This window comes from Microtus oregoni, unplaced genomic scaffold, assembly GCF_018167655.1.
Source record: "Microtus oregoni isolate MIOR12 unplaced genomic scaffold, Mior012 000018F_ref0000195, whole genome shotgun sequence".
In the NCBI taxonomy this organism is placed as follows: Eukaryota; Metazoa; Chordata; class Mammalia; order Rodentia; family Cricetidae; genus Microtus; species Microtus oregoni.
In genome coordinates, this window is record NW_024543077.1 from 11535455 (window position 1) to 11547682 (window position 12228).

The window sequence follows — 12228 nt, forward strand, 5'->3', positions numbered from 1 at the left end:
AATGAAAGAAAGAAAAAACCACAGTCCAGACAGGGAAATAGTAGGGGCATTGCACCACTGTGGTAAGCCGGCAGCAAAGCAGGAGGGCATCTTAAGGTAGATGCATTGCTCTAGTCTAAGGCTAGTTGTAAGAGAAAAGGATTGTCACATGTGATGGTAACATGCGTCACTGTTTATTTTATTTTAAGCTTTGTGGAAGCAGGGCCACCATGCCTCCCTTATCTTGGCATTACATCACCTCACAAGTTCACAGCCATGAGGTTCAAACAGGTCCACGTCTACTTTTAAGGGACGAAGTGTCCAGAAGATAAAATTTGTTTTCTTTTTATTCTTTTTGGTTGTTTTCTTGTGGTAGGATCCCGTTCTTTAGCCCAGGTGGACTTCAAACTCGCAAAACTCCTGCTTCATCCTCTAGGGGATTACAGGCGTGTGTTGTCCCTTCTGACTCTCAATATCTTGACTTAAAGTCATCCTGCTTTTATCTATAGCATTGCCTGTGTCTGTGTGCTTGAGTGTTTGAAATGAACCTTTTTTTTCCTCCTTAGGCTTTTCAGGGAGATAGACCACTTATAAGGACCCCATTTCTCCAGCACTCTACTCTCCTTTATTTTGGGGTCATCTTTATTTATTAAATGTACAAATGTGTGATTCTTTAACTAACTGATATAAGAAAGCTTCGGAAAGTATAACAAACTAATAGTATTAGCGCACTTTTGAAAAATAATGTTTTCTTCTTTATGGAAACATGTACTACAAACATTAGCATTGACCTTAAATAATTATTACCAAGATAAAATTAAAAGTATGGATTTGTTATATAAAAGTATTAAGTCCTGTTTGTCAAATGTGTCTTTTAAGGCAAGATACCCGATGGACTTTCATTACATTAAAATTGTGTTTAAAAGAGCAATCCAGAAGAAATGCTTGAAAATATCACACTAATGAATCCTTGTTAATACAATGCTTGCCCGTGACCTCCAGGGCAGCCCTCTCTCTGCCAGCTATCTGGCATCCATATTGATTCTAAATAAAAGAGAATAGACTATGATGCAAAACATTCTAGACTTTCATCCCCATGTTTTCCTCCCAGGTATGACATAAAGAGAACAATATTTAATTTAAAGGGCATAAAAATCCACATCGTCACTATAAATATAGAATACAATTTACAGATGCATCCAGAGAGGAATCCTGTCAGCTCATGACGCAGCTCCCTCACTCTGGCTTTCTAGTCTCAAAGCTTACGTTCCTCAATTCCATATGTCACAGAGAACAGTAAAGACATCTGAATTCCGATATTTTGAAGAAATGTGTATTTAGCAACTGAATACATGCTAAAAAGGAATAATTTACAGCAGCAATATCATTACATTTTCTCTCCAGTTTTCTCGTTCCTATCTGAAACGCAATGACAAATACAGATGCGGAACAATTCTCCACCTGGCAAAACGGATGCTCGTGGGCGCACACTCTCTGCCCTTGAGTAGTACAGAAGCCACCGTGGTACTTGTGTAGGAAAGCTGGCACGCCAGGATGATGTTGCGCACACTGAAATGGAGCATCTATAGAAACCTGTATTTCACACTGCTCTTCCTCATCTTTTCAAAATTATTTACACCTCTTTGCCTAATGTGTAGGTAGCAAAAATATTAAACACATACCATTAGAAACCATTAAGCTGTACATAGAAAGAGCAGTGTGTGTCTGCATGCATTTCCATGCTACTGTTGCTATCAGCGGGACCTGGTCTCTCCGCTGGGAGGCATCTGAATTTTCAGACTTTAAGACTGTTGAGGTGATATGCTTACGTCACATGCATCTCTTATGCAGGTCTCCCCTGGGATGCCACATGCATATGCCAAAGTCCATCTTGATTAGTTAAGAAGCAGGACATTCATTCTTCGTGCAAACTGCCCTCTCTCAATACACATTGGCAGATTATGACTCTCATTGGACTTACTTATTCTCAAGTTGCACCAATTACTTCCTTTGAAAACTCAGACATGGTGATTGATAAAGACATGCCAGTATATGTCTTTGTTTGCAATACCTTTCATTGAAGCCTAAACTTTTTTCTATTGCTACTTCATCGTGCTAAATCAAATGCATTCAGATTTTGGAAGGCATCCATGAAATTACCATATAATCTTTATTCCTTCTTTTATTGTTAAGAACTAGAAATAAACGAGAGACTTAGTAATCACAAACAAACTTGTTTCAGTTGCAAATTTAGAATGGAACATAACATCAATTGTTCGAATAGATAAAACCCTATGGCTTATATGGAACACCCTGCTTTCTTTGACTTACTATTGCTGACACGATTCTCCTTTAAAAAGTGTGATCTTCAAGGAATTTATTAACTCAGTTTGCCTTTGAGGCTGTTCTTCCAAAAGCAACACTATGTTAGTCAAAGAGCCTAAAATCAGATGTAGAATGTTTTGGAGTTTTTATTTGAAAGACGTGTCAACAAATTGTTTATTTAAATAATCATTAAAACTGAAACATGAGCTTCCATCTGTGAAATAGTTCAGTGGAGAGGGAACAACTGTTTACTGCAGTTGAGGTGAGAAATTAATGCTTAGTTAATTAGAATCCTGAGACAACTAGAATTAAAATATCAACGCCACTTCATTAATTAGCAGGAAGATGTTTAATTTGTATTCTATGTATGTGTAAGGATCTGAGGAGGGAGTCCTGAAGTGAAGAATGGAGTGCCAATGAGCTATTCTAGAATGCAGAAAGTTTTATGCAGTTTGAACTCAACGATTCTCTAGAAACCGTCTTCAGCTAACCAAGGGAGCAATTCTGAAGTATTTTGTATTCCTTATTCCTTATTAACAAAACAAGGAGTTTTGCACTGTCTAAGTGAAGTGTGTGTTCTGGAAATAGTTTATAAATTCATTCTCATTGAGATGAAAACACATATGTTCTTCATACGAATAATTGTACTATAAATGGTAAAAAGAAATGTAGTTGATTAAGAAAGAAATGGTTGGGAAGCGTCATTAAGGTGTTCTAAATGTCATTGATCTCTTTCTTTCTCTCTAAAAGTCATTAAAAGATAAAATAATAGAATCCCTAGTGGAATGTGGAATCATGGGAGAGTCCTATGTCTCACATAGCATGCAAATATTCAAGCAAAGAATGAAGAGACATTTTATTAACACTATGATCGGACAATGTGATTTCCATGAGATACACACAGTTCTCTTTTTTCTGTGATCCTTCGCAATGTGTCTAATGAATGTCTTCTTTCCTTCTGTGCTGTCTTAATTTTTCAGTTGGCTAAGAACTTTATGCAACTCACGGTTAACTTAGATAATACCTTAAAAGTGGGGATGGTGGGGAAACCTTCTATCTGTTTGCTTTCCTCAAAGGGAAAAATCACAAATCATATCTTGGTTTCAATAATTAACAGTTAACGGCAAGAGTTGGTATCTAAAGTAATACACTAACCCCTTCAGAACTGAAAACAAAGTGTGAAAAAGAGCAGCCTGTAGTTGAAAGTTTTAAACAAATTACACAGCACAATAAGTGTAAGACAAAAACCTACTCTAGCTTAGAAAACAGCTCCTTTTTACTGCATATTTGTCATGGTACATTTAAATTATAGTTTTAATAAAATACATCTTTAGATCAAAGCTGAAAGAAGACATCAGTAGTAGATCAGTGTATTCCATTCTTCTTCCGGATGATGGCTGGTTTATGTTTGTACATTTCCACACGCTATTTCACTCCGTCCCATTCTCCTTATCTCACTCCTCCCGTACACACAAACGCGAGTGCCGGGAGACGAAACATCCTGGATTCCAATCACGTTTTGGAATATTCATCTGCTTACTAAATCCATGCAGTTTATTTTCAACGCCCGCTTCAACAACATGGCTTTGCTGATAACAGTTTTTCTACCCTCAATGGCAATATGGCAAGTGACATTTTTTATATTTCTCAGGCAAAGAAGAAAGCAAAATGAACTCTTGGAGGAAATACTAGGTCGGCTGATGTGAGCATCTCTGCTCACCTGCGATCTCTGTCAGGCCTCGGTACTCCGAAGAAAGCCTGCTGGGGAAGTTCCCCACGGCCTGGATTGCAATTGGTGGATCCCAGTTGAATTTCCCACCACTGTAAACATAGTGCCTTGGACATGTCCATCGTGTATTGCATTTTTTCCAGTTATTGTCTAAGCAAGTTTGCACTTGTTGGAAGTTTTGGGAGGTGGTGCCGCTCAGACACTTCTGGGTGCCCTCTCAAACTCGTGGGTCCTCCTGTTTCTACCCTTCTTACTCTCCTGCATGTGCTTCCACTTGTTGCTGCTCCCTTGAGGGTGCCCTGGCCTCTGCCGGCGCTGCTTTCGGTCCCTTTTCCACACTTGTTCACAGAACTCGTCCATCGTGTTCAGGTTCGGGTGGTTGATGAGCTGCATGAAGTCTCTGTACCAGACCTTCTGGCTGGGCGTCAGGCTGCTCGACATTTCTTTCGTCTTAGAGCCCTCGCCGTCGTCATCTTTATGAAGAAGTTCTTCCAAATGGTCCGTGTCGATGACTTCCAGGGTCACCTTCAGCAGAGTTTGCATGAATCCGTGCTCCACGGCGTGACACAGGTAGTTGCCCGAGTCCTTCTTTTGCAGACTGCGAAGCAGGAGCCCTTGTTCTGTCCTGATGATGTGGTCACCCACTCTGATCTAGGAAGGCAGAGGAAAGTGTACAGATTTAAGAGAAATGCAAGGTCTGCCACTCTGCTTAGAAAAACTTGATATTTGTTGAGGTGGGTTTTAGAAATTAACATTTTCAAGTTAAAATGTAAAAAAGTCTGTCTTGGACAAAAAGCTATAGTGTCTACCAATTGTTTCTCAGTTCCCTTTGAAAATTTCTGCAATACAACTGGTTCCCCCCCACCAATGGGACTTTCCAGGCTGTCCTGTTTTTTTTTTTTTTAAATTGATTTTTATTGAGATCTACATTTTTTTCTGCTCCCCTCCCTGTTTTTATAGGCTACCTTTTGTTATCAAAAATACCCAGGATAACTGGGGGAAAGCAAAATGATACATTTAAAAGTCAAAAGCACATACACAAATATGATACAAAGTCAATATTAGATAATGAACTGGGAACTACAGGAATAAAAACCCAGAAAACAAAGTATTAAAAGGACTTCATTATATGACTTGTTAAGAACAGAATAAAATATCAGTATTTAAGCAAACAGAAGAAAACATGTGTTTTAGGGTTGGTGACTTATTTGTCAGCTGGAAAGTTCTGGGTGTAACATGATCTGAGGGTCCACTCAGGGATACATCTAGCCTCTCTTTGACTTTGAATCACCTTCACAATAGAAATCACAGAGAACATAACTAGTAATATACACAGCATCTTTACAGCTTACAATGTAATTCTATACCTAAGAAGGGCTTACTATGTCAAAAGACCCCAAACTAACAGGGGTTGTTTTCACTTTGGCGTTCATATTAAACTTGTAAAATTATATGCACTTAATATATTTTACAAGAGAATGAAGCATTCTGGTCAACTTTATTTAATACTCATAAGTAATTTAAAAAGCTTGGCACTTTCTGTGTGGTTTTCCTTGTTTAAGTTGTTATACTTATAGGGGGAATGTATCTATTGAGGAGGAAGAGCTTCCTCAGGCTGTTTTAATAGTTAGTAGCAGCATACATGGTGGACTCAATTTCTTCATTCTACATCAAGGATGTACTTGATTCTCTCCCAACTTTTTCTCAGTTGCAGAAGTTACACAGAAAGAGAAATGAGCATATATAGCAGAATTCAGTGAGCAAACTCCAAAATTCCAGGGAGGCTTGATTTTTTTTCTTTTAATTCGCAAACGTAGGATACATTCATGCTTTATACCAGTCATGGCTGTAGTTGGAGTGGCGGGCTGTGGCCCGGCTCCCACATGGCTAGCTTTATACCCGAAATAACAACACACAAATTGTATTCTTTTAAACACTGCTTTGGCCCATTAACTCTAGCTTCTTATTGGCTAATTCTCACATCTTGATTAACCCATTTCTAATAATCTGTGTAGCACCATGATGTGGTTCTTTCCCGGGAAGGATTTTAACCTGCGTCCATCTTGGAGAGGAGAGCTATAGCATCTTCCTCATTGCCTTCTTTCTCTCAGAATTCTGTTCTGTCTACTCCACCCACCTATGTTCTGACCTAACAGGCCAAGCAGTTTCTTTATTAATTAACCAATGAAAGCAATGGATAGACAGATGTCTCTCTTCCATCACATGGCAAGAAATAAGGACTCTGAAATATGTGCCCAGAGTGCTTCCTGGGCAGGAACTCTTACCCAGCTGCATTTGGTTTTTTTCTGTAGTCTGCTACAAAAGCAGCTCACACTGGGTGCTTGTCTAAAGATCTATTGTTTGATTCTCCACTGTGTTGGGTAAGAAGTATTTTCCTTGCTCCAAGTCAACAGTACCACGGTGATTTAGCATATGTATCAGACAGAAATAATTCAGTCAGCTGAAGTCCCATACCTCCTCCTTCCGATCGTCATTTCGCCTCTGAAATTGCCAGTATACCAAGGCTCTCTGTGACTTTGGACTGCATTCCAAGAACGTGCTACTATTCTCTACTCCATAGATGATTCTCTGCTCAAGGCTGTGCCCATGGTGATTATCTAGGCAATGATAAGAAGGGGAAACAAGAAAATGTTAATTAGTAACTCCATTTTCTAAAACATTTATTTGGAAATGCGGAAGAGAAATTATTGCGTATGTAGAAGTCATTTTCAGGTCAATAAAAGATGAAGAGCAAGTCAAGGATTTCAAAACACAACTACTTGCCTCAGTATATGAATCCTTTTGTTTTGGGTTATAGAGGCAGAGTTTTGTCTACCAGCAAGTAGCATCAAATGAACAGAACTGTGCATGTTCACTATAACCTTGGGTCTTTGTACTATGGACTCAGGACAAGCAGCCCATTTGTTATCCTCTTCCCTGGCAGGAATATTATTAGATTTCATTTTTGAATAAAAGAGCTGTATCTGACAACTCCGTTTGCTGCTTTGTAATTGCTTTTCATCTGTGAAATTAAATTCACCTAGCAATACTATCTCACAGTTTCCAAAAGGTAGAGCTCAGAATATTTATGCTCCCCACCAATAACTTCTGAAGAATTCACAAGTTTGTCCTGAAGACCAACTGATGTCAAATGTTTGGGATGGCTCAGTGGAAACTCACATAATTACAATGCAATATGGTTTCAATTGTTCTTATTTAAAAACGACATACCCTTTGTTATTTTCCAGAGTTAAGCTGTGGACCATGGCAAGAGCACATAATAAAAGGCAGCAATACAAAAATCTGTTTCCTGATTAAGTTTCTATTATTTTGCCCTTTTTGTAACCTCCTCCAATGTGGTAACTGAAACATAGCTCAGATCAAAAGTATGACACAGAGAGGCTAGGTAAAACTCAGCAAGAGAACCAAACTCGGGGCTATCTTGTGTAATCCTGTTTCCATTATGACATCCTGAGCAATCTGGAACTCATTAAATTAATTTAGAAAATAATAAATATATTTTCACATGCACAGAGAGCTGACAGTGTAGACAGATGAAAAATTTCTCCTCTCTCCTTCAAATTCCGCTAGGATTTTAATTTTAAAAATATTTCCCCTCCTCTTCGGCATCACTTTGACAGTTTTACTCTTGTCTTAATCAACATAGTACTTTTGTCTGTCATAAGCAATAGGATTTGCTTACGCTAGGCTTAAAGCTTTTGAAAACTTCTATTCTCATCCCTGGTGTAGCCTATGCTTCCCACCGCCCAGCTCTTGGTGTGCAGTAAGGAACGTCGACCACATCATCATTCTGAGCCTCAGCCTCCTCTGTCTGCTTATCAACTGACAATCCTTCTGACCCTGGCACATAGATCTCTCCCTTCTTCTTAGACATCAATGCCCTGAAAATAGCAAAGGATGCAATTTACAATGAAACTAAATGACAATTAGTTGATTCTGATTCACATTGTTTATCACGCTTGGTACATACATATATTTGTATTTGTATGTGTATGTACATGTGGACTTTAAGTTCCATAGTGAATGTGACATGCCTTTCTCCCCTCTCTACATGTCTCTGTGTTACTCTGTAAGACATCTGTTCCCTAGACAGAGGAGAACTTCTGGGTGCACCAGGGCCAGCAAATCTGGGCCTCATAACCTGCCACAAACAATTAGAATGCTTTGCCATGGAAGTCGATGGTGTTTATATTAAGGGTAAACTTGCTAGATCAAGACATGTTTGGACACTTGGAAAGATAGCCTTCACTATATCTCAGTGCTTGAATTGCAACATATATGATGCCACGATAACAGAAAGTCCCACTAACATTCTGTTAACACCCATGTCCTCTGGGCCAAATATTCTCATGAAGGAATCTATAAATACGATGGAACCATCAATAGAAGTCTACGTGTTTTTGCTGACGCATAGTGAAGAAGACCAGTGTGTCTTGATTAGTAGAAGAGATCTTCATTATAAATGGGTGTGTCTGTGGACTGGAGAGATGCTCTGGAGGCCAGAGAACGTGCTACTCTTGTAGGTTTGGTGCCTACAGAGCAGCTAACAACTGTCTGTAACTCCAGTTACTAGGCAATCTGGGGACAGCCCCCAGCCTCTGTGGGGACTACACAAACGTGATACACATATATACAGACAGACAAAACATTCATGCGCACAAAATCAAAACACAATCTAACAAAATCAAAATACGTTTAATAGGAATAAAATGCGATATGCAAAAGTCTCAAGTAACGAATCAAAATATTTTTGAAATTGTAGTCTGACTTGTCTCTTTGCCATTTAAATTAAATATTCCTTGTAGTACTGGGTTTTATTTAATTCAGATTTTATTTTCTTTTTAGTCTTTTTATTTCTTTTCTTTATTGTCTTTTCTAGTAGGAACAAAACTTTCTCAAGTAGCAAGAGAAAATCACCCTAGTAACAGGTATGTTCTTATACGGAGAAAAGCATCTCTTCTGTTCTCTTTATAGTTAAGGTTCACACAAAATGCTGTATGACTTAACAGAAAATTCATATCATGATGCTTACAGTTCATCTTTGAATGTAATGCTTTTCTTTAAGAAACATGATAATCACCACATTCTCAGTACCCAAGTGAGGGAGCAGCACCTGGCTATTTTGGTTCATGAGCTTGGTGTCTCTAGTTAGTTTGCTTTGATAACTACTTTTGCCAATACCTTAAGGACCGTTTGTCTACTGAGGTGACTCCTGCTTTTTCACCCTTTAAACAAAGAGAAAGAGAAACATCTAGCTAACAACCAGCGGCCCCCTACATCCTGTTCTAATAACTATTTGTCACGATCAGCACAGAGATGTCCTCCGGTATGGCTTCAGTTACAGATTCTCTTATTTGTGTTGTTAGGTTGATTCTCTGCCTCAGCCGGAAAGATAAAAGGTAAATTTCCATTGTTTTCAGTTTTTTTTTTTGTGAATTTCTCTGTAGTGTGACCTATGTACCGTTGCCAACTTCTAATCTAGGACTAGAACGTTCACGTAGATGACCTCAGCCAAATGCCCTACACTTCAGTATTCAGAAGCAGTCACTTTGCCAAATTCATATTTACTTCACTTTATGCTTTATAGATGCTGTATAAACATTCTGAACGTGACGTTCAGGAGGAAATGAGGTATCCATTATCTACTTTGACTTTTCTTCCCCCAGCGACTTGCAAAGCACTGGGCAGCACAGGAAATGCTGAAGATACAACATCCAAGCTTCACTGTCTCACGACCCCTGTCACAGCAATCCTTTCTTCTCATAAAAAGGGGTACACAGGAGAAATATTATTTCCATTGTTATCTTCTCATCATGCTCTATATTTTGTTCATTATCTATTTTCAAGCATAGTATTATTTTGTAAGAGCACCATACTTTAATTTCATAGAAGACATTGAAGGCAGTTATTCCATTTGAGTCAAATGTTTACCAATGACATAATGTTCATTAAAAATTTCCTGCAAGATATAAAGTCTTGCGTATTTGGGATTATGTTGTGGGAGGTCCTTCTGCTCCAGCCTATAGCTGCTGAGATACCAGCCCATTGGGGCGTGGTTTCTCTCCCTTTAAAAAAGCAGCCACTTCCCTCTCCTCTCTCTCTTCACTTCCTGCTCCGCAGGGGGCTAGACTCCCTTCCCGGTTGCGCAGAGGGCTGACGGTGATCTGTAAGTTTTTTCCCCTTTAAATAAATACCACCCTATTAATCATAATTCCAAACTGGTGTGGCATTGTTTGTGATTTACGCCTTCAGGATTAGTATAATCTGAAATCTCCCGCTGGATCAGGCAGATGCCCGGAGAGCAGCTGTCCTGCAACAAAGAATGTTAATGGATAATTTATTCTATCAAAGCTGTGTTGGACTGGGAATGTGGTGGGTGCTGAGGACGCCTATAGCAATTCTCTACTGTGCTGCTCACTGGGTTTACTGTCACAACATTCTGAGTCTGGAGCCTGCTGCCTTGCCGTCTTTTCTGTATGTCCACCTTTGGGAAACATTATTTCCTGTTTTGGGAGTTATTAAGATTCTTTTATAATGACTGGTTAGTGAAAATGAACTCTGTGATTCTCCTCCCCTCTCTGCTGTCTTAGAGAACACCATCAGGCAGATGGGTAACATGCCCATGACATCTCAGTAAATGTATTCTCACTGGTGACTTTGTTCTCTTACAGAACTTACTCTAAGTCTTTCTCTTCACTGCCATTCATGCTTTGTTTTATTTCTGCTTTAGTAAAAGAAAAATGATTATAAACTATCTTGAACATATTATAAAGATTTATAACACCTAGAGAATATGTATGTAGCCAGAACTTTAACTTTTTTATTTCTTAAAATACATCTTGGTGACGTCATGATGTGGCTTCCATGAGATGAGATTCTCATTTACGATGCGGGGATGGAACTGTAGCCTGGGCTGGCATGAAACTCACAGTGCCCCTGCCTCAGCTTCCTGATTGCTGGGGTTGTAGGAATGCACTATCACATCTACTGTGATTTCTAAACTAGCTAAGAAAAAAATGTTTAAATATATCCTTGTTACGTGTTTAGAAGATGCCAGAACTTTACAACCATACATCTAGCTGTCATCCAACAACTGGACATATCTTACAAATGGAACTTTATACAAAACTGTTAAAAAAAAGTAATAAACAACCATTTTGCAATTTAAGTCTCTCTCAGACCATTAAATTACAAAAGAAAAACCCAGAATAATTCACTATAATCTTGCCGGTTAGGGCCTGAAGAGAGGACTAGGTGGTCAGGAGAACTTGCTGTGCAATCACTAGGACCTGGCATTCAGTCCAGCAGTGGTCTGTAACTCCATCTGGGAGTAGTGTGCAGGCAGGAAAATGGCTGGGGCTTGCTGCCTTCCAGGCCAGTGAAGGAAACATAATCCCCTGGCCTAGAATATCAAGAGACATTGCTTCAAGAGATAGAAAAGACACTGGGTCTCTTCTGGTCACTCTGTGTGTGCACACATAGATGTGCTGAAACCCCTAGATGGAGAGACACATACAACAGATAAGCAAGTCTCTCAAAACTAAACTAAGCTGAAACTGCCAATTGTTTGTCAGTGAAGAGGATTAAAATTCCATCACCACTGCTCTTTTTATCAATTTTATTTTAATTTGAGAAAAAGCAGAGATAGTTCTCAGAAAGTATATTTGGCATTGTTAATATACTCCCATGGCTTTAACATATTGTTGAATGTGAGTGTGTGTATGTATTTTTATGTTCATACACATATATTTAAAAATATTGATTTCATCACCAACCCATCCCTTGTCACTTTTTGGCCTGTCTTGGGTTGAAGGAGAGAACACGTTAGACAGGTTGGATCTACAGAGACTTCCGCAGCTGCCTCTTTTCTCTGTACTTGCACCTTTGGGGCTTGTTTTGAGGGAGTCAGAACATAGGAGACAGGTAAGAAGAACAAATTTTCATGGAGAAGGAACCGTAACAGAAATCCTTAGTAGAGCAACCGCACACAGCGGTAGTCTACCAATGATGCTGGTGCAATGGCTGTTGCAATAGTTTCATTGTTCAAAATAAAATTCCGTGTTGAGTCCACACTAAGGCAAATGGTGTCATGCCTTTAATGTCGGTGCTACTTTCCTTTAAAGCATTAAAGAATGCCCCTCAGCTTCAATGCTTCATGAACTGTCCCGCTCCTT

The 12228-nt window shown here is 39.1% G+C and overlaps 1 protein-coding gene across 1 annotated transcript in view; it reads right to left on the bottom strand.

Annotated features, from left to right (window-relative positions):
- Positions 1 to 2130: 2130 nt before the first annotated feature.
- The window catches only part of LOC121459013 (semaphorin-3A), a 307174-nt gene continuing 297076 nt past the window's right edge, over positions 2131 to 12228 (bottom strand). Inside the window, exons 18-19 of the mRNA XM_041668475.1 lie at positions 6509 to 6651; positions 2131 to 4684 (exon numbers count right to left, since the gene is read on the bottom strand). Coding sequence (XP_041524409.1) covers positions 4229 to 4684; positions 6509 to 6651 — 599 coding nt within the window. The 3' untranslated portion in view covers positions 2131 to 4228. The remainder of the gene's footprint in view (positions 4685 to 6508; positions 6652 to 12228) is intronic.